This window comes from Buceros rhinoceros, unplaced genomic scaffold, assembly GCF_000710305.1.
Source record: "Buceros rhinoceros silvestris isolate BGI_N320 unplaced genomic scaffold, ASM71030v1 scaffold19496, whole genome shotgun sequence".
NCBI lineage: Eukaryota > Metazoa > Chordata > Aves > Bucerotiformes > Bucerotidae > Buceros > Buceros rhinoceros.
In genome coordinates, this window is record NW_010418325.1 from 6,051 (window position 1) to 28,637 (window position 22,587).

The 22,587-nt window shown below is 41.7% G+C and overlaps 1 protein-coding gene across 1 annotated transcript in view; it reads right to left on the reverse strand.

Annotated features, from left to right (window-relative positions):
- EEF2K (eukaryotic elongation factor-2 kinase) overlaps nucleotides 1–21,655 on the reverse strand; it is a 22,185-nt gene extending 530 nt beyond the window's left edge. Inside the window, exons 1-16 of the mRNA XM_010138507.1 lie at nucleotides 21,410–21,655; nucleotides 17,853–17,953; nucleotides 16,122–16,182; nucleotides 15,297–15,334; nucleotides 12,544–12,715; nucleotides 10,791–10,940; nucleotides 8,841–8,973; nucleotides 8,015–8,142; nucleotides 7,262–7,463; nucleotides 6,914–6,981; nucleotides 6,074–6,151; nucleotides 5,222–5,284; nucleotides 3,867–4,001; nucleotides 2,470–2,658; nucleotides 1,945–2,069; nucleotides 333–511 (exon numbers count right to left, since the gene is read on the reverse strand). Of these exons, the coding sequence (XP_010136809.1) occupies nucleotides 333–511; nucleotides 1,945–2,069; nucleotides 2,470–2,658; nucleotides 3,867–4,001; nucleotides 5,222–5,284; nucleotides 6,074–6,151; nucleotides 6,914–6,981; nucleotides 7,262–7,463; nucleotides 8,015–8,142; nucleotides 8,841–8,973; nucleotides 10,791–10,940; nucleotides 12,544–12,715; nucleotides 15,297–15,334; nucleotides 16,122–16,182; nucleotides 17,853–17,953; nucleotides 21,410–21,655 (2,068 nt within the window). The remainder of the gene's footprint in view (nucleotides 1–332; nucleotides 512–1,944; nucleotides 2,070–2,469; nucleotides 2,659–3,866; nucleotides 4,002–5,221; nucleotides 5,285–6,073; nucleotides 6,152–6,913; nucleotides 6,982–7,261; nucleotides 7,464–8,014; nucleotides 8,143–8,840; nucleotides 8,974–10,790; nucleotides 10,941–12,543; nucleotides 12,716–15,296; nucleotides 15,335–16,121; nucleotides 16,183–17,852; nucleotides 17,954–21,409) is intronic.
- Nucleotides 21,656–22,587: the final 932 nt, after the last annotated feature.

Below are 22,587 nucleotides of genomic sequence, written 5' to 3' on the forward strand. Positions count from 1 at the left end.
CGTGTAGGGCCTGGAAGTCATGGGTGTAACACAAAATACAAGCAGCAACCTGCACTTTAGAGGCCTCAGGAGGAGGGAAGGTTGCTTGCTAGTGACTCAGCGTGTCACAGGATTGGATCTGGCAGTGCCCACTACCTCTGCATTGGCAAGATTTCTATTTCACTGTTTGCAGCCTTGTATCACCCCGAATCATCACAGCTTCATCCACAAAACCGAGGGTATTGATGCTCTGTATGTTCCGTAAAAGCTGAAGCAGGAAATGTACTTAAGGTAGATGCTGGAGGAAAAAGGAAGGAAAAGCAAGATCACTGATCACAGAAACAAGGCCTCACCTGATCTCTGTGGATCCTTATTCAGGTGGAACCCTCCCATCATTAACATCTCTGCTTCCCTGGCCAGGAGCAGGTACCGGGGCTCATCCTGGGTGCCATCATATTCACCTCCCTCATCATAGTCAGTCATGTTCAGCGCAGCATTGTACCAGTACAGCGCCTCCTTCCAATCCTGTACTCTGAAATAAAAAAAACCCAACTCTTTGAAGATGGTTACTTTAGGAAACAAATGTACTTTGCATTGCAGATTCAGAATCCAGTTTTGCCCTAGCTTCTCAGAGCCTTGATGCTCTCCAAGAAGGAAAACAGTTCTCTTGGAGGCTCCCTAACTCTGCACTGCAGCATCTGGTCACTGTATCAAAAATGAGGCTGGGGTCACCTTATGCAGTAATTACAGGGGAGAACGTATCAGACTGAAGTGTCCTGCTTCGCTCCAGAGTCTGTGCTTCATTACTAGTCATATGGGTTTGGTCTGGCATTTATAGTTGTGAAGATAACCAATTTAGAAACAATCTGAAGTTGTAGAGAGTCTTGTTTCATAAATACTTTAAAACCAGCAGTTTTCATGTTGGGAATGCTCAGAGCACTTCAGTGAGAAATGTAATGTCATTTTAAATGTCACCATTGCCAGGAGCTTCACTGTTGTGCAAAACAGAAGACTCATTAAGTTACAAAGACCTGCTACAATACAAAAGCAGAAAAGTCACTATCATCACCTGTTATATTTAGTACTTAAGGAAATTAATATTTCTCCACTTTTAAAATGCTAAAAGAAAAATGAAATCAATATAACGTGTAGCCTTTTGGCAGATCACAATCTAGTTCTTAGTCACAGTGCTGCTCCTACTCAGGGAGCAGGTACTCCTGCACCAGGGAGGAGTGCTGGCCAAGTTAAGAGAGACTTACTGGGGTAAAAGCATTTTTAAACTTCTTAAAACTTAAAATCACCCTTAATTTAAAGTCATATCCTCACATTAAGACTACGTTCCTGTGAAATGTCCGTTCGTTTATTATGAGGAGCAATGAAAGACTACAACTGTGACAAATCCTTCGTTCTTCTGACAGCATCTCATCTATAGTCACTACACAACCTCACTATTTCTGCTGTTCTACATCTTCTTTCACAGCTTCATCACAAACCCCCCCTTTTTAAAAAACCTGTGCTTTCGAAAATTCACTAAGGAGGAGATATGCAGTTGTAAATTCTTTCCACTAATTTTTAGGGTGCTACATCTCCAGAAGAACTTCTGTTAAATGTTTTCACACTGGTCCCAGAATTTTAAAATACGCAACTCCCAGTGAAGTCAAGGGGAGTTTTAACACTGAGTTCAGAGTAAAAAAAGAAAAAATTGGCTATCACAGGGCAACCTTGGTATGAAAGCTCAACTCTACAATGCAGGTGGATCCAACACACATGCAGGTGTCCAACAGCAGAAATGATCTCTGATTTTCTTTCTGTGCTGATATATCATGGCCTAAACTCTGCTTTCATTCACAGCTGGGTAAGCTTTACATATGACGTAACAGCTCTTAGGTGAATGAAAGAAATGCAGCAAGTGCTTCTCCCCATCCCCTGTGGAGTACCACCAAGTTACTCAGTCATGCTCAGTACCTGTCTGAACCAAGATTTACACCCGTATCATATGCTCTTGCTACCAGAATCATGGAAGGACGGTCTCCAGCTTCTGCTGCTCTTAGCAAGTAATCAAATCCTTTATTTCTGTTCTCCTTTGTGTCCTAGTAAAACAAAACAAAACCTTTAAAATGCATGTTTCTGAGTAAAACCATCCCTGCCTTCCTCTACCACTAAATGCAGTCTCTCCCAGTCAGTAACGGCTGCAAGTGTTTAGTATGTCTGAGAAACAGGCCCAGCCACAAGAAACTAAGAAGCTGAACAGCAAAAATCACTTCACTAACTTCCCAAAGCTATGCCACAATTTGCTGGCAAAACTAGCATCAGGCAGCATTTTTTGCTGCTTTGTCCAAGTCCTCAATTAAGTCATTCACTTTCTCTGAAGAGGCTACCGAACACCTAACTACAGTTATTGCTTTGTCTCTATTTTCTGCTGTTCTTAGGTTATTTTTACAACGGACCACAATTCTGCATTTTGGCATTTTCTTTGATCTTTCTGTTTACCTCCAGAGTGACCTCGGAAAGAATGTGATGTGGCAGCTGAGAGTACATGAGTCCTAACCCAACGATGGCTTCCAGCTCCCCACAGTCTGCAGCATGCTCCAGGTGAAACAGGGCTGACTCCTGATCCCACTCCTTGTCTTTCTCGCAGAAACGCCCAGCTTCGTGATAGCGAACCATGGCCAAATGAACCTGGAACACAATTGTACAGGGAAGAGACACAAGTGTTAAGGCTAGATTTGCTTCTTCAAAAGCCCATGCCCATACTGAGGCACAAAAATACCTCTCTGAGGTGACAGTTAAAGCTAATTGTCTACCTCTGCGACTGAGCAGAGGACTAGCTTGTTAACACACAGACTTGAACCTGACTTTTGCCTGTTTAATATGCTCAGGCACAAAACCTGATGATTATACGCAGTGCAGCTGCCTCTCCAGTTCTATAAGCTTAAGACACACACAGCTTTATAAACTTGACTACTAGAGATGAAAGACCTAATTCAGCAAGACAGTACCTGCCGCACCGCCTTTCCCCATCACTGCGCCCTGAGCAGTATCACAGCAGGTTGCCACACCAGAGCACCAGGTTTTAGGAGACATCTGCCAGGGCCTGGGAGACCTTTAGGAGGTGGTCATAGTTAAGGGCACCCAGCTTGCAATGGTCCAACACGCCAGCCAGCAAAGCAAACTGCAGTGACCATGGGTCACAGATATTTACGTACAGCAAGGGCCCTCACAGGAAAGGAATTAACCTGAGGCATAGAAAATCAAGAAGGTTATCCAGGGTAAAATCCTCATATCACCTTTGTCAGTAGGGGCAGGATTTTGTTCCAAACATGAGATGGGTTTTTGAGGGGTTTGTTAATGCCCCTCCCCAAGGAAAAGGCAGATTTTCTCTCAAAGTGAAAGGTCTGAGAACATCTGAGGTTCTCAGGATGTTCAGGAAGAGCTACACCATGGGATTTGATTCTGGACTTAAGCCCATACGTAAATCCAAACTTAATTCACGTCTGCATTGCCTGGGATATTCTGGAGTAAAACCAGCTTGTCCATGCTACCATTTTTCAGGAGACCAGCCTTGTCTGTTTGCTACATACGTGGCTCAGGCACATCGTATCTATCCCACTTTCTCTTCTTTGCACGATGCCTCTGAAAGGCAGATGAGCCAACAGCAGGTTCCTTCCCAAAGGAGCCCAGATGTTTCAAGTCCAAAAGCAGATGGAATTAATGGGTTCCTGAGCTTAGATGTCCTTTATAAAATGATTAGGTGACAGAAAGCTATAGACATGTTATTTATTTTCACCTGCACAAATAACTTGTGCAGGAAAACACCTCTGTATAAGAAAGAAATACAAGATGGTTCTTTCCAGTTGGAAAGAACAGGATTACTAGGCCCATCCTACCTTCCCAAGGACTGACTTCCCAATTTTCTTTTCAAGTTCTAGTGCATTGAGCCTCTGAATTTCTTGGGCAACACAGGACGGTCTGTGAACGTGGACTCTGGAAGAATTGTAGAGATTCCATTTCTCCACACTGACCTGAAATAGGGAATACACTATTATTTCTATCCAAAAAAATAAAAATTTCCGTACTCTTCGTGTGAATTACCATCCAGAAATCAAAGGCTCCATTAATATTATTACTTATTAGTAAATACTGTAGTTTAAGACATAGCCTTCAAAAGTCATGTTAGTAGCTGAATAAATGGTTAATATTCAAAGAAACAAACTAAAGCCCCCTCTAATTCCAACGTTAAATATCTTCCATACATGACAGCAGTGAAGCAAAGCATTATCTTTAAGTTCTGAATCAGAAAAAAGTACTTATAAAAATAAGCACCTGAACAGTTCCATTGCAAGCACTGAGATTATCCATGCACAAAATAATTAAACATCTTTCTGGTCAGAATTTCAGGTCAAAACATTTTAAATGCTGTTCACATTCTACAACTCCAGAAAAAAAAGTAACAATGAAGATGATGATGGGCAGATATATGCACTGATGCTTCTTGGGATGTCCACACAAATGAGAACAAACAACTTTTGAACGTAATGTGTGGAAGGGAAACAGTAGCCAAAAATTCCTATCAGAATGAAAGCCTTCGGATGTACACAGGAAGGTTACTGGCACAGAACTCCAGCCTGTTAAAGCTGTTCCAATTTCCTGAAACAGCAATATATAATCATTACAGTTGAACTACCCATTGTTGTCAAAGCTCTGTTTTTAGTTTCCCTGCAGAACAGAGTTATTTGTTTGTTTATAGCCACGGAAACTAGTTATCACAGAAGCTATGTTTTGTAAATCATACAAGAAGGTCTGGTCTTCCCTAGCTCAGTTAGATAGTGGAGAGAGCTACTGTCATGTGTTTCAAACACTGCATGTTTCAAAAAAATCATCCAGCCACGTATGAGACAATTCCAAAACTAAAGTGCAGAAAAGAAATATAATCTAGTGAGGCAGGAAAAAAATCCATGGAACTATAATTAAAGTGAGAAATGCATGCATAATCGCTAATTTATGTCAGGGATCAGTTACAGAGGTGAACATTTGTTTATAACAGTACTTGTTTAACTGGAGAATAAAAACAAAATGGACACAACACAGAGTGGTAAGTTAATATTAATAAACATATTCTGTAGCAGAAAGGGAAAGAAAACTGACATCTGGTTTAGTCATGTGAAGTTAGATGGTGATGAGTGGAACAAAGGTCAAGCAGAGTGGCAAACTCTTTGTCTATGAAGATTTCTGCTTTATTTACCCTTGCAGAGCTTCCCAAACTGTCTTCATCAGATTCGTGTCTTCGGTTGTTGTTTGAATGGCCCTATGTTAATGTAAAGACTCGTGTCATTTAATTTGCAGCAACTGATGTGTGCCAGTTACACTCTAGACTGTTCCTCTTCAGCAAAATTAAAAGTGACAATGACAAAATAGTTTCCACTGGATTCTTCTCAGTGATAATCATAATACGAAAAGAAACACACTGAAATGTTAAAGAGTATGGCACACCCAGGCTTTAATCCTACAACCCAGAGAGTCCGTGACAAACACCTTGCTGCTTTGAAGGTGACAAAAAGAGCGGTATCTTAGGAAACACTACTCTCTTTCGTATCTTCCAATTAAATATCTAGTTAAAATCTTCAGGTCAAAAAGTATTTACTTAAAAGTTTGTATTTTGAAGGCATAATCAACTAATCCTAGGAATTCTAAAGGTGCACTTTATTAAATGGCAACATTAAGTTCTGTGATATCTCATGCCATATAAAGTCATAGAAAGTAGAGAGGGTAGAGTCTGAAAGTAGATTATGTTCATGGATCCCATATGACAAGAAGGTGGGTACATTTCTCAAATGCAACACCGAATACTTAAAAAACCCCACAGCAATACACTATCAAATGTACTGTTTGAAATGAAGCTCTTCATTACAGTCTTTTTCCTATAGAAGTGTCATTAACATTCCCAAGATGAGTAAGTAATTTTGCAACATGTGAGAATTTCTTTCCAACTGTTTACAAAGTCTCAGTCAAGAGAGATTAAAAATAAGGTTCTTTTACAGAAACAGTTCAAGTATGAACAGGCTCAACTCTGCTACACCCAGAGTCTGATTCTTACCCTCTCTCTATGGTCCCCATCTTCTAACTCACTTCTCTTTTCGCTGGGATATCCACTGTCTCCACCATTTTCAAACTCCTGCAGGTAAGAACAAAACATCACAGCATTAGCACTACACTTTGCAAGTATCTCAGCCTGTCATTTCTCACAAAGAAAACTTTCTGCTGGTTCAACAACAAATGCTGGATGGATATACTGGATGGAAATGATTGCACGTTATGCTACCTCTGACAGAAAAAACCAGGACTTAATGACCCAGAAGGTACTGTCCAAGTTCGTGTTCTCTCTTGGGTACTTAAAAAAATAGAAATAATCAAGGAATCACGTATTTTATCAAGCTGACAGACCACTTAATATAGTTTTCAGTCTTTAGTGGTAGCCACTTAAAACAGTAATTGACAGCCCGTGGTACTAGGGCCCTAGTGCTGGAAAATTCCCGTTGCAAACTTCCTGCAGTCTCCTCAGGTGAGCTTCTCTAACACCCCACAGCACCAGTGTTTGCAGAGACCTAATCAATGGTGATTCTGCTTAGTTTTCATACCACAGCAGTCGGCACAAGTGCCAAAGACACAACATGCAGGGCAATAGACACACGCTTTAATTATCTGCTAAAATACACCACATGCAAATACATTTCTGGAAGGAAAAAAAATTAATACTATTTTAAAATAAAATGTTCTGCCTTTGTTAGAAACAGCAAATACATGCAGGTAACATGACCAGCAAGAATGAAAGCAGGCAGACCACCTTTACGAGCTTTTACTGAACAAAGCCTTCAGGCAGTCTTCCAATGACACATTCATTAAGGTACATCTCATTTTCTGTTGCAAAGACACTCACCCTTTGGTTATCAAGCTGATCATAGTCTTTGTGAACCAAATTATCTACTTCATTGAACACAGGCCAATCTAGGGAGAAAAATATTTGCTCCTTATCATAAGGATAACATGCTTGAAGAGAAAGCTCTAAATACCATTATTTTACCACAGTTTTTTCACAGAAGCAGTTATGCATTAATTTTCTACATAGAAGTACTTCTAGTTTTATTTCTGCTAAAAGAACAACTCTAGAGACAAGTATTCTGCACTTGTCTCTAGTATGCTGTTGTGTTTAAAACTAACAAAATAAACCAACTCCTTGTCAAATGTTCAGGAACCCGCAAAGAAGCGATTCATGAAGCTCACTCACTCAGCACGTCCATCTTTTGGCTGTGAGGGGTTGCTGAAGAAGGAGAGCAGGGCAGAGAGTCAAAGGCTACATCGCTCATGCTGTCATCTCCAGAGTTTTCAGACAGGCGGAAGAGCAGAGGAGGCCGACTGCCAGAGACTGTTCTCACCCGGCTGCTGCCACATTTTTCCTCTGTGCCACGGAGAATTGTTTGAGCAGATTCCTTGGCAAATCAACAAGAAAGTACCATGAATAATGCTTCTCTGTATTCTAAGCATACTACATAAACCAACAAGAATTTTTATTAGGAGTGGTCTACAAAAGGGGGGTATAAACATGCACGTGTACACATAACTAGTTGCTTTCAGTTCTATACCCCAAGAAAACATCGTCCTGGATTTGTTACAGAGACAGTTCTGTTTAAAACTGAATTTCATTCAAAGCATTTCCTTGAGTCCCATTCAATAACAACAATATCAGTAATATCAGTTGAAACTAAGATCAGTTAAAGACAAACAGTTCCTTTTTTTCCTCCCCAAATTAGGTTAGTGAGATACAAAACTTACTAATGATTTCAGCATCCAAAGATATACTTGGTCCTAAATATATGTATATTACAAGGTTCCCTATTAATTAAAAGCTACAACATTAAGTCAGAGACAAGTACAGATAAGACAGCTTTAAACTGCATATTTCAGTTTTGTTTACGGGGCTTTTAAGATTTGAATAAACCAGTTATACTGCTTAGTTACACTTTTTTCATCAAGCACTTACAAGCAATTTTTTATTATAATCCAAGGCATCTTTCTCTTTGGATGAAAGATCAAATGGTGCAAGCCCCATGCTTTTGCATATCTTGTTGCAGAAATGAGAATGAAAGAACAAAGCCATTCCTCGAACACCTGTAGCATTAAAAAAAAGCGAGGAAAGGGTTTACTCAAGGCTTGTACAATGTTTTACTTATTGAAAGCTCAAGTCACAAAGCTTTTTCTAAAAAGTCAAAAGAGAAAGAAAAGAAAGTGTTTTGTAGCGCACACAGCTCAACCCCCTTGTACTTTATTTTAACACGTCTAAGGGCTTTTTACTCTGTACAAGAGTGAAAGGAAGTCTAAAATCTTCAAAAGGTATGTATGCACAGGATATAATAGTAAATTAATCCAGCTGTATCACCAAGAAACTTGCCTAAATTTGATCCTGCTTACAAAACTTGTTGTGTCCTATGAACAACTTCACGTATGGACACTTGGAGCTTTAAAAACATGCAAGGCTTCTCTCTCCACTGTTCAGCTGTATCCGTTCCTGCAATGTGGCAAGGAAATTAAAGGCCATGATAACCGCTCTCACACTGTAGGAAGCTACTTAATTTCATTACTTGATTTAAGAGCAGGCTAGGAGAGACGAGCCAAGATCAGCTCTCATTTTAAATCTGCCCTTGAGTGACAGCTGCTCCGTTCAGGGACTTCCTACAATAGAACTTTCCCAGCTGTTTGCAACACCCACAGAAATTCGTCTCACTCAGCCATGTAGTAGCTACTCCACAGGTAACTGGGAAAAGAATATAAGCATCCACTAGCATGCGAAACAGAATTGTTGATTTTACCTAGGTTGCCATCTCCAAAATCTGTACCGTTCTCCGTATGGATCTGAGGGTCCGTGTAAAGATCTCCAACTCCCTGGATATCAACAATAATGAGTTGGTGTCCTGAGCGCTCAAAGGTGAAGTGACTAAAGGCCTGGGAAGAACCATAGAAGATGTCTGAGAAAACTCCCTTGATCTACTGAAAAAGGCTACACGTATTCACATCTTGCAAATGGGCAAAGAACCCGATAAAGCTCTTAGTCAAATATAACTGGTACAAACATCAGGGTGAAGAAAGCAATGAGAGACTAAAAGCATGTAGCAGATTGCTGCTCCAACCTGCCCCCACTCAGATACGGCCTAAAAAAGGCAGGGTGAAAAGCAGCAGGGGGAACATGCAGGGGAGAGGAGATTGCTCCTTCCTGTATTGCAGATTCTGTTTTCCACTGCAGTCTCCACCTTAGGAAGTGGGGAGCTGCCTGGCAGAGAGAACCACAGCGGGTTCTGAAGCCTGTGCAGAATAACTTCTGCCTAAATACCTTGGCTGTACCTGTGGATCTCCCAGCTCTGCAGCCCTGGGACACCACTTCCTTCTGCCAAGAGGCAAAGCTCTGCCACACTTTGGGGGGGGGGGAGGAGGGGGAAGAACATCAACACACATTCTCTAAATACCTTGGCTGTACCTGTGGATCTCCCAGCTCTGCAGCCCTGGGACACCACTTCCTTCTGCCAAGAGGCAAAGCTCTGCCACACTTTGGGGGGGGGGGGAGGAGGGGGAAGAACATCCACACAAATTCTCCCTCCCCTGCTACACCCTCTGGGCGGTTCCCCTGAATGGCTGATCTGGCTCTACATTTGTGTATCAGATGATGAAACACACATTTATACTCTTTAAAAGGAGCATTTCAAGAATCAGGTATAAAAAGCACTTCTCTTTGGCATAATGCTGAGGCATTGGGGGGGGGGGGAGGAGGGGGAAGAACATCCACACAAATTCTCCCTCCCCTGCTACACCCTCTGGGCGGTTCCCCTGAATGGCTGATCTGGCTCTACATTTGTGTATCAGATGATGAAACACACATTTATACTCTTTAAAAGGAGCATTTCAAGAATCAGGTATAAAAAGCACTTCTCTTTGGCATAATGCTGAGGCATTAGAAGTCTTCTGGGAAGGCCTCCAAAAAAGCACTGCCAGGCCCGGGAGGCAACAGGCAAACATTTTAACAGCACCAAATCTCATGGAACACTTTGTTCCCAGCCTGTGAAAGCACAGTACTGATTCAGTATACAAAAGACAGCCAAGAACATAAACCCTCTGCTTACACTGAGCATCATGACAAATACCTTAAAAAAAAGGGGGGAAATATGAAAAGAACAGAACTCTCAAGAGCGGGTAAAACAGCTCTTTGTTACACCGACCACTTTGCATTTTGACAGTATTTTAAAGTTCTTTTACAAGATCAAGGATCACTTGAAATCTGTACTTGTATTTCTACACGCCATCTCGGATTCACCTATTCAGTGGCTGTAGCTAAAAAACAGATTCTTATACACAAATGGACTAGATGTTTAGTTACATGAGTTGGGTACCTGCCATCTCCTTTTGTATGTTAGATGAGGCACCAGAAGACTATTTAGTACATGAGAGGTGTCTCTCCCCACCATAGTCTGAACAGAGTTTGAAATATGTCGATGCCTGCAATTAGGGTCAAAGGGCTTAAGGTTTCCCAAGAGTATTAACCACGTTCAACCTAACTCAGATGAACAGACGCTGAAATGCAATAAAGCAGCACTCAGCTCTTGAAAGAGCAGGCCCCAAATAAGAGGCAGACATCCTGCAAAGAGAGAAATTGATCTGGCATTGTACTGGAAGGCCTGGCATTTCCTTTCTTGGCAGTAATGCAAGACCTCTGGATACAGCCAAGAAATTCCCTGCACAGACTCTGTGGAAAGCACTAAACAAAGGCTCACTTGCGGAGTAAGACGAATGTTGTCGTCTCGCACAAATCCAGAATTTGAGTTGTATTTGATGTATTTGCCCTCTATGTAATGTTCCAGATGAAAAAGAGGCTTTCCAGGTCTGTTCTTCATTTCAATAATACAGGTCTGTACTATATCCACCTGGGGAGGGAAAGAAGATAAACAGTGACTAACAGAATACTGCCTGCAGATCAAAGTGCGTGTGAATCCTCCAGCTGTGAAAACTTTCCCAATGAAAGAAGCTAAACAATTGCAAAGATCTGTCTGTTTAACAAGGGAATGAGTCATGAGCTTCTCAAGCTATTGGAGAAATTCCATAAATTAAAAGCAGTCACTTCAAAACAACTCACTTTTGCAACAAATCCCTCTGAAAAATTCTTAGTAAGTGTTGGCTTCCTGTTTTATTTTTGTGGGTATCTTGGGAGTACACTGCAAAGAGTCTATAGCCAGAGAGCAAAACCTACAGTAACTACTGCACAACCTGAAGAAATGTCTTTTCAGAGAAGGACTGAAGGCTTCTACCGTTCAGAGAGTTCTGATTCCTGCCTCACCTCCTCCCTCTGTCCCAAACACTCTCCTGAAGGAGAAACCATCCCAACTCTCACTTTGCTTACATCGTTTCCCCCACGTGGCATTTACTACTTCTAGATTTCTAGATTCCTCTGGGTGTTTCACTCTATACCTCGCCTTGCTGTTCTGAGACAGGTAGTTATTAAACTAACCCTCACACGGGAGGCAATGCGCATGGCCCACATACTCAAGAGCACTCATTTGGGCTATTAAACTGTCAAGGTCCCCACGCTGAGGCATACTACCTCACCCAGGCATCTTGTCACATGTCACACACAGTCTGCGCAGCCAAGAACAGGAACCAACATATCACAGTGCATGTACAGCACCTACCCTGCCATCCACCTCCTCCACTCGTTCAAAGTCATAGTTACACTCAGGCATTCAGTACCAGCTGCAGATTAAAGGGACTTCACAGTTTCACTGATACTCTGGACATACCCAGAGAGGAGCTGCTGGCTAGGAGTAAATGACAGTTGCAGTCCTCCATCCCTGCACTGTAGTTTCTTGTCTTTTAACAAGCCGATTCCTGAATCCTATGCATCTATGCACACCCCTAGCACAGAGGACGGGAACTTCTCTTGATATCCTGAGCCTAGTCCGATATTCTACCTGTTCGAGTTTCATACATCTTAGCGCTTTGTACTTAACACGCCGTATTGTCAAGGAAAGACTTAAAGGAAACAAAGCCACAGTATCTTCATTTTTTTGAAAATTCTTGACTACTCCTCAGAAATCTGTATTTGCATAATTAGGTGTTTAGATAGGTTTACAAGATTTAAGCATCTGCATTCCTGGAGCACCAACAGTTAAGCACTTGCTCAGACTGCTGCTGGCAATAAATTCTGTGACATCTCTGGTTATCTCAAAAGCAGCTGGGCAAATATCAAAAAAGAGCAATACAAACACCATTTTATTCTGGTCTGCAGTCGACAGCTAAGAACAGTGAGACATTCACAAACACAGAGCCCCTAAGTCTCGAAATATAAAGCTATTTGTCCATTTACTTAATTAAAAATTAGCTATCATTTAATGGAAAACACAGCAGGGCAGAAGAATCTGTAAGTAATTTAATTTAATGGCATGTGAAGAAGTACTTCCATCTGAATTCACTTAAAGACTAAACTAATAGGAGACAAACCGCATTTTTGCTTAGCAAGACCTCTGATTGTACCTGTTTTGGTGGCTTGTGCCGGTTGTACTCTTCTCCCCAGAGTTTTGCTTCCATCTGAAGTCGGACATCCTCAAAATACACATCCCTGCCCACGCTTTCTATGTATCGCTTGGCAACATAGTTATAGGCACCTTTCCAGTTCTGTGTGTGTAAGAAGTTGGAGAGCTTTTTCCTAAAAGACAAATCCATTGTTGGTGAAAGGAAACCCCAGAATTCAAATTCAATCTTCCCATTTCTTTACCTGCATGGACAGAGCCCGGCCCTGAGATCAGAATTACCCTCAGTCAATTACCAGATATTCGAGCCGAAAAGTGAAACACAGGCCGCAGGTAAAGGAAAAAGCAACATCCCGTATGAATGGCTGGGACACACCAAAGTGTTTGAACTTCCTCCTTTTCTCACTTCCCTATCCTCTCTGTTACCTTCAAACCCAGCATATGAAAGGTTGGTGCCACCTCAATGCCCTGTTCTAATGTCAACAATTCTTTTCTGCAGAATATAACAGGGAGTGGCCTTTCAAATGTGAGAGGAGAAAACCGTCTCCTATGACGAGCAAAATGCTGCCTTCTCAACACACAGGGGTGACATCAGTATCCCCCACGCTCCCAGAAAACTGCACCTGACAGTTGTTCTTGTGATGTTGCTTTTAACTTTTGTTGATGTGCAAATCTTTAATCCACAGATCCCTCAAAAGTGGAAAAAAAGAAAAAAAAGGACTTTGACAACACAGGATCTGCTGGCTGCCCACAAATGGATTAAGAAGGTGCCCCATGGTTGCAGAAGATACCAACATTCACAGCAAACTGGAAAAAACCCACATTGTTATAAATAATTCCAAAGCAGACACAGTCTTCTTTCCTAGCGCAGCGTCATCCGTTTATATGGGACACAAGACAGAAAACACTTCTTCCCCTGCCCCACCGAGAACTTGATTCAGAGAAGATAGCAAAAAGGTGTAACACCCCTCTGCTGTGGCAGCTGTAGACCCTAGCAATGCCAAGTGAGTCTGAAGGGGGAAGCGGAGTATCTAGCGTAAGGCACAGCTGGGTACTGAGCAGTCCTCGTATTTTGTTCAGCAACAAACAATGGTTCTCTGAGCCTTCCTTGGTGCCACGGCAAACTGTACATTTTGAGAAGCTAGTAGCAGCACTCCAACTCTCGACCTTTCCTCTCCTCTCTTCCCACCCAAGACCTTGGTGTAGAGGTCTTGGTACATGGGACACTCTAAAGGTAAAGCAACTTCAGATTGTCTGTCCTTCTGCAGGGACTGGCCAGCAGTCCCTGTAACAGAGGCCTTGGAAAACAGAACAAGCAAGTAAGATAAGATTTTCAGCCAGGATTTGAAACCTTTCCAGTTCTCTGAAGAAACATTTGACTGCATAAAACAAGCCAGCTCATGTGCTGTTCTGAAGCCAATACTCTCTGAAGTTCACTGAGCCACATGTAGCTAATGCTGTCACTGTCATGACTAAAGAGTTGCAAAATTCTAGAAGAGAGAGTGTCAAAGGGGAAATATCAGTGCACCCCTGAGAAAATGCAGCAGCAGCAGGTTAAGGCAAAGCTGCAAAGGTAAATTTCTGTTTATGGCACTACTCAAGATACTGTGTAAAGGGGAATTTGGTAAACAACAAGAGCTACAAGCAATGTCAGCAGGCTAAGATTTATTACTTCTTAGGCTTCATTCACTGCTGTCTCTAACTTTGCAGGAACAGAGCCACCAGCACTGACTGATTCTGAAACAATGCCAAAGTGGAGGCTGATGGGTTACTCTTCCTCGTTTTTGCTCAAGTTCAAGACATCATGTTTCTGTCACTCAGGAGTTTCTCTCTTTTGAGAGGTGAATCAAGACAAGAAACACAATTTCTCTGGATTCTGCAGGTGGAAAGAAGGGGGAAAACCTTAAAACACACACATGTACATTTTCCAGGAAACATTAATTTCCAGAGCCTGTAAAGGGTGGGGCAGTCTTCTAGCTTTTATAGCTAGATGCTGATGCCTGCAACCATTATTTGCTAACACTCTCGAAGGAAAGAAAAGTTCTTCTCTGTCTTCTCACACACTCTACCCTTCCGGAAAGAGTAACTGTTAGCTCTGCCTTCCTCAGAACAGGATTACTCTGGCACACATGATCCAGAGTAAAGTCTGGGATGGCAACCATCTTCACCAAAGGAGGCTTTCTGAGTTGACACTGCACCACTCAACTATTTGTTCCACTTTTCTCTGCTGAACTATAGTCCTCGCGTTGGCCTTCAGGCTGCACACATCTACAGCCTCTCATCAAATTCAGAGATATTTTAGCACACCAGGAACATAGAAACAAAGTGGCTGCTTCTGTACTTTTATGAGTACTTTGCCTCCAAGAGATGGTGGAAATACTCGAAATTTATGAATTCCTAATCGACAGGCTGATTATACTTGCTGGAACTGGACACGACTGCATCTGATCCATCCCACTGTACTTCCAGTACAGGCCATGGCTTGACTCTCCGAATCAAACTCACTGCATACCCACCTCATGCTTGTTTGTGCTTCCCTTAAAAGAATGTTCTGCTTTCTGAACCTCACTCCCTGTGGGGCTGAGGTGACAGAAACAGGAATAACCCCCCTCCACTACATCTTCCAGAAAGGCAAGGCAGGGAGCTAATGGGGAGCTGCACTTTATGCAATTTCCACCACACCTAAGTGAAATTCCAGTCTCCATAGAAGAAAATACTGCACAGAGGCCAACAAAGATAAAGCCATCAGATACTTACGTTCTGAAACACTCTCGCATCGCTCCACGGCCAAAGGGCTAGGGAAAAGAAAAAGAAAAAACAAAAACCCAGTGTTGCCATTTCCACAAAGTTCTAACCAGTGACACAACCATGTCTTCCCCCTTTATACCCTGCAGAAAGCAGTTCTCAAACAGGCTCTATACAGTATCTATCTCCTCAAAAAAAAGTGAAAACTCACTGGCAGTGTCAGTAGGAGTTTGGGGAAAAGACACTGGGAATAAGACACTGGGAATAAGCCCCCCAGCATCCCATGGAGCAGACATGATGCATCTTTTAAAGCAGCTATTTAAATTCTCTCTGCAGTTTGCAGTCAGCTCTGCTGTGACTGTCTAGAGGAGCTGGCTTCGCAGAATTCATGTGCTCCACATCTAGGCTTCCAAACAGCATGTGTCAAAGCATCACCTCCCCAGACACTAGATACTACATCAGTAGCACAAAGCAAGGTGACTCCAACACAGTCTGTTTTCATCCTAAGAGCAGAAATTATTTGGAAACATACAAAATAGTAGGACTATTGCCAGACGGGGAGATGAGGCCAGCAGGAAATGGGAGGGAAAGGAACAAACACCTCATGCTGTTGATGAGGAAGGGCTGACTCCGTGTCCTACTCTACTCTGTAAAGGAAAAGCTGTTGGAAAACCAAAACACAATGGATGAGCCAAGGAGAAAGAGAGGTAGGAGAAGAGAATGACATTAAGACTTCAAAACTTCTATATGAGGAAAACACCTTGCTGCCACTATCCAGTAACAGGAAGAAATGACAAATCTGACTGCTAATGAACATGAAGGACAGTGTGATCTTACTTGTGAAGCCATCTTGATGAGGACTTCATCTTCAACCCAGTCCCCAGTAACTGCGTTGTACCTGCAAAATCAAGAGATGTGCCTCTTAGGAAAACACAGAGGGAACCCAAACCCACCCATCCCCAGTGCCTATCCTTCCTTATCTCTAGCTGACTGCTAAAAAGTGCTGCTTCCACCCCAACACAAAAACTTGTAGTCCTCCCAGCACACTTCTGCCATCCTTATTTTGGGTGGGAAAGAAGAAATATGGACAGCTCTTTGAGGAGACACTGCATCCTAGCGATAATGAACAGATTCTGCTACAGAAGTTGAACTTTTGCAACACTACAGATTAGGCTCTATCTGCTTTGAGAGCCCTCGGCAGTACACTGGAGCAGAAAGAGCCCTACCAAGCCCCATGCACTGGACAGGTAGTCTCCCCCAACCCTGAGATTGCATAAAACATTCTGGCTGAGGATCTGCTGCAGGGCTGGGGAGGATGTGAGCAGAACACAGGACCAGCTGTAGCTGTGAAAAGCAGCAAGGCCAAGAACTGCCCAGCACCGCACCAAGGGAGGAGCGAGTCTCTGCACAACCCTATGATAATATAAAAAGTATGACTGCAGTTTTTCCCCACCTCCTTAACTGCCAACACAGTAAAAGCCAAATTGAGAACCACAGCAGCTGAGTCACCAACACATGACTGTTTCCAGCCTGATTACCAGAACCTCCACTGAGTAATTTATGCATGCAGACATCCCATGTACTCCCTTATATATTCTGTAACAACTCAGTTTGCAGCAGACAAAAGAAGTGGAAATAGAGCCATCTCTTTTTACAGGGTGTTCAAGGAGCCCTAAACCTATGTTATCACTTGTTTGTATTTTACAATATGCAAGCTATTTCAGGACTGCGTGGCTGACCAGGGACAGATGCAGTCTATGGGGACTGAGAAGAGCACTGTGTGACAGTATTCTGTCCCTTCACGCAGAAGGGAGGCCTCCACAGACACTCATGCTAAGGGGTAATTAACTGGCCTCTAACACCTACTCCTTCCACCCAGACACTTGTATCAGTAGGGTAAATGTTTTGGCAAAGCCTGTGCTAAAGCATGGAGAATAGTTCAAGGGCCAGTCTCAGTTTCCCTCTAACACCTTCTCCTTCCACCCAGACACTTGTATCAGTAGGGTAAATGTTTTGGCAAAGCCTGTGCTAAAGCATGGAGAATAGTTCAAGGGCCAGTCTCAGTTTCAGCATGTACACCATGGTGAGCTATTCTGGACTTTATAAGGATTTAAATTCCAGCCACACACAGCAACACTGCGTGGACAGGCAACAACGAAATTGCTATTTTGGGAAAGGAAGAGAGAGTTATTTTTTTGGTAAACTATTTAAACTAAGTATGATGTCTCTTTGGGATTAATTTCCTTATCAGATTAAGTTTACAACATTAATAAATCAACTAGGAAATATTTTTGAGCTTTGCTTCCCCTCTACATGGTGAAACTCATAGTACTTTGGTAGGAGAGAGGGAGAAAGAGTGTGACTTTGGTTTGCTGAAACGTTTATTTTCTGATGACATGCAGCATTTGTGTATACCTGGCAGATTCAGTTAGGACACACTCACTTTGGACATTACCAAAACTTCTTCAGCTATGCTGATACACATATTTTCCACTACACAAACACAGCCCTTGCATAAACCAGTACCTTCTGTTTAACATCTGCATTAAAGCAGAAAGACTCACAGACCTGTAACGAGTGGCGTGCTCTGTCTCAATGTCCTCAAGGTGAAATTCTGCCCACGGATCAGGCATGTGCTTCGCTTTCTGAATAGCGTGTTTCCAGGTTTCCTGAAGAAGTTGCAAACTGGCAGGTTATTTATAATCAGCAGCATCTCACAACAATGGCATTAAGTTCTAGAGTACATCAGGATTCCAACGCTATAAGGACGTGCAACTACACCCCCCTTTCCAAAGCACTATTCAGAACAGGGACCTGGTGGTACAGAAGACCACTCTGACATTTTTAGAGCTTCCAGTATAGCAAAACACGGTTTAGAAATATAAAGCATCAGGTTTTGGTTCAATTTGCACCAACAAAGTTACTGAGAACAGAATTTGGTCTTGCATTTACCAAATATAATTTGCAAAACCCTTTGTAATTTACAAATATCACTAACATACGTTGCAAATAATTGTAATTCGCACATACATGATACTAATTCATTTTTAATGTTTTGATTTTTAACTTTTTATAACAGCATACGCTGGCAGTGAAGCATACAAAAAAAGTCCAGCAGTGACAGAACAATATGGAGGAAGAAAAAAAGTTCTGTAAATCCCAAGAACCCCCAAATTGTGCTCAGCGTAAGTAAGAAATTAGAATGTTGTAAAAATTTACTCTTATAACAATTCCAGACAAGTAGCTATTTCAATCTTCACCAAATCAGCAGTAAAAAAATCAAAGGAGTGTTCCGGGATATAAGCACAGCCAGTCTGGATGCTTTTTACTTAACATTTTGATCTCCCTGATTTCACATTGTACTGTTCCAAGAGAACTGGAGATGTGATCCTGTGATGTGCCAAAGGTCTCTGCAAGGCGAGCAGGAGAAAAAGCCACTCTGCACTCCTACCAGTAAGGAAATAACTGAGCTCTGAGATTTTCTTACTGCCTCTCTTACTGCATTCCAAAGAGGCAGAAACAGTAACTTTTAAAATAGTTTTTTCTTTGGAATTTAAATCTTAGTTAAAACTTTTTATACAGTATAAACTGGTGTCAGCAACAACAAAGACTTTGAGCAGCTCAGCTTTTAAACTGTTTATTTTTATTTCAGCTGTAAATCTGCACACCTTGCAAACTGAAATGCTTCCCTTTCTGAAAATAAAAACACAAAATGAACACACCACTACCATAAATAGAACAAGTTTAAAATATATTCTGAGAAAGATTTCCTACATGTTTCATAACAAAATGAAGTTGCCTCAGATCATGCGATGATGTACGTTTCATATGGACCTTTGAACATCCATACTTGAATATATATGGAAAAAATAGGGAGAGACAGAAACAGGTAGAATTGCTTGGTCAATTATCTATGTCAAGTCATTCTTGAGCAGGGTCCCACTCCAAAAAGTGATCTGTGTCCATGATAGGTAATGATTTAAACAAATCAATAGCTTGTGCTTGATCTTGTGAGGTGCTTTGTACAAAAGCTATATTCTAATATTCAAACAAGAAGAAGCTGAAGTTCATGGAAGTGGTGCAGCAGTGCAATTTTTTCTCCTGCTGTAGGCGTAACTACAGATACATGCTTTAAAAGAAAGGATATTTCAGGGTAGAGGACAAGAGATGGGTATAGTTTCATTTAACAGATATCTTTTTTCAGTTTTGACTTCATGATTTCTACGGGCTGAGACAAGCAGTTCTCCCAAACAATAAAATTATGAACCGAAAAATAGGCCATAAAAGGGGGGAAAAAAAAAATCTTAATGTGTCTATTAAATACAGTGTTGACATTTGCTTTTTAACCTACCCGACTATGGTCAACCACAGAGCCGTGCTTACAACGATGCTGTGTGTCATTCTAAAGGATGCACGAGAAACAAAAAGGTAGGAAATTACATGTGGTAAGACAAATGATTGACGAAAAGTCTCTGTCTCTGTTAATTAAAAAAAAAATCCACTTAAAAGAAACTCTTAAATTTATATCCTTAATTTAAGTTAATTTTTAACATCTGTGAACAAACCTATTGAGGTAAGTTCCCAAATTTTTTACTGCAAAACATGCGTTAAAAGGGTCTTGACTATTAACTAGGTAATTAAACACGTCTGAGTGCTGTTTAAAGGCAGAGAGTTAGTAACTACTCTTATCTGCCTCTGCACTTCATTAACTGCCATTAGCTTTGGGGTGCAAGAGGTGGCCTGTGGTGGTTAGGATGTTATCAGTCCTGGCTGGCTGCAGCTTCAGCAGCAGATGCAGACTTCTCGCTCCACATCTCAACCCAAAGCATTTTATCTGTGATAGGAGCTAAAATGCCCAACTAGACATTGTGGAGCCCGAACCATGGGCACATATATTCTGCAGAAGCAACGTGATAGCTTAGGAAGGAGGAAATCATTGAAATTCCTTATCAGTTTTATCTCAGGCCACATGACTCAGAACTCACCCTGCAAACCCAGAGGCATTTAGTATGTGCCGAAACGTCCATGCAAATGAAGACTGAGCTTCCTAGCATACACTAAAATCTGTCCCCTTGTCTATACTAAACCTCTGCCCTTAACTCCCTTAAGAATATGTACTTTTTGATGTTTCTATTAACTAGTAAAAATCTTGCTGCAGACAAGACAGTTTCTCTTCTAATGTGTTACTTAATACGTTAGCTGACTGAAATAAACCCTCTGGTGTCCCTCCAGGAACAACACGTGCATTAGGCATAACCAAGATTTTAGAGTATCTATTAAATAAATAACGTTAATATTTATAACAAGAAATGTGTTAATAAAACACATTAAATCCTAGCCTAGACAAAACCTAAGAGACATGCCAGCTTACCACAAATGGTGTGTATTTGGAGTATCTAAGCTATAGAGTGAGTCTCGCTAGTGTTATCGAGGCTCCACCGCCTGTGTGTTCATCTCCCTTTGCAAGGTCTGATCTGTGCCAAGGGAGCCGAGTGGAACAGGACACGCTGCCAAGGAAGCACCAACTATGGCCCCTTTGACCTCTCGGCAATGCTGTGATTGCTGTTCATTTTAAAAAGGTCAGATACTGCTTGAGGACACCGTCAGGAACTACTGACAGTGTGACATTTCATGCCCAAGCACAAGAGTCAACAGGTTAAAAGCTCCCTAAGAAGCAATTATAACCTAAACCCCTGCCATTACAATTTTATAATTTACAATTTTATTTGTTCAAATAAAAGTATTATGGACTGTTAACTCTGCTTGGCAAAATCCGTAACAAAATATCTTCTGCCAGGCCCCAATTTAGCTTAATAGTATCATCTTTTGATACTATTAATGTATTGCTTTTTTAATGGTTTGATCATAATGGCAGTGACTTATTCACCAGGAATCTGCTGCTTTTTTGTAGATGAAGATTCTCTACTGAACTAAAAGGGACAGTAAGCAATTCAATGGCAAGGTCAGACTATTGGCTTAATGGAAGTAACTGCAGGTCTGGAAAAAAAAGTCACAAATGTATTTTTTCATTGAAAAGTGTTAGTACAAGAGAAGCAGCAGTTAGAGAATCTCTCATGCAACTGTGTAAAACCAAAACTGTACTGAAGGCTGGAGTAAGTACTTACCTTAAAGCTAAAAGAGTTTCTAGGAGAAGAGCTTGAACTGTACTGCTCAGTTTTTGCCAAGTCGTTATAATAATTGTCGACTTTGATACCGGCAGACTTGTTAGAAACTGGATCATCAGTTATTGGACAGATAAAGTAATTGTCTTCATCATCACTATCAGCATCAGGATAATTTCCAGAGTTTAATGTAGTTGATCTAGCATTATCGATCCCTTCCATACGAAAAATAAGGTCCTCGTCTGCCATGTTTGTGGGAGGTCAGTTCAACTCCTGCAGCGATTACAACAGCCACTATTCCAAAACATGTGCAAATGGAGGGAAGAAGCTGGGTGGGAGAGAAAAAAGAAGGTTGTTATTAAAAGAATAAACGATGCATGAAACTGATGTCAGCACACTGGCAGGAAAAAAATCATTTGCATATGGCTCTATAAAAAATTATCCTTAAGTACCTACTTTAAAACCTTAAGTGGTTTTGAACACCTCGGTGCTAGATCTGAGTTTCCAGGAGGCATTCAGTTTTTAAATTGCCACGAGATTGAGAAAACAAGATAACCAAGTACAGAACAGTACTGCAAACACTGCCTGCTGCCTATGGCTGGCATTTGTTAATGCTCCTATTTCTTCCTCTGAATGTTTTTATTCTTCCTTATCTGAACTGCTGCGTTTCACAACTCTAGTCTTGGAACCTCGAAGGAGTTTTACCTTGAACACCACAGTCAGGTTTTCCAAATTTTTTCAGGACAAGTCTTCTCAAGGATATTGCGTAGAAATTAACAGGCAAAGGAGTTAGAGAGTATTATCAAGCCACACAGAAAATTGTCCCACCACTGCCAAGATTTAAGTTGGCTTTTAGCTCTCATACAGGCAATGGTCCACAGTGCAGGGCATGCTGCTGAAAGTACAACACATTGCCCAGGCTACCCAGGACGTCCTCGGAAGGACAAGACTTCAAGAAAGGAGGCCTGCCATTCCAGTGCTGCTGCCCAAGTGCGGTCACTAGCGGACTAGAGGGACAAGAGGCGGGATGCGTAAGGGGTACCTCAACCCTTTGGTCTTTTACACTCCGTGAAAGGATTTCACTTTGGACCAGCCTCGTGTGATCTAAGGAATCCTCTTCCATCTCCAAAGAGAGCAGAGCAGATATGGCAGTCTGCTCAACTGCATCAAGTCTCTGAGCT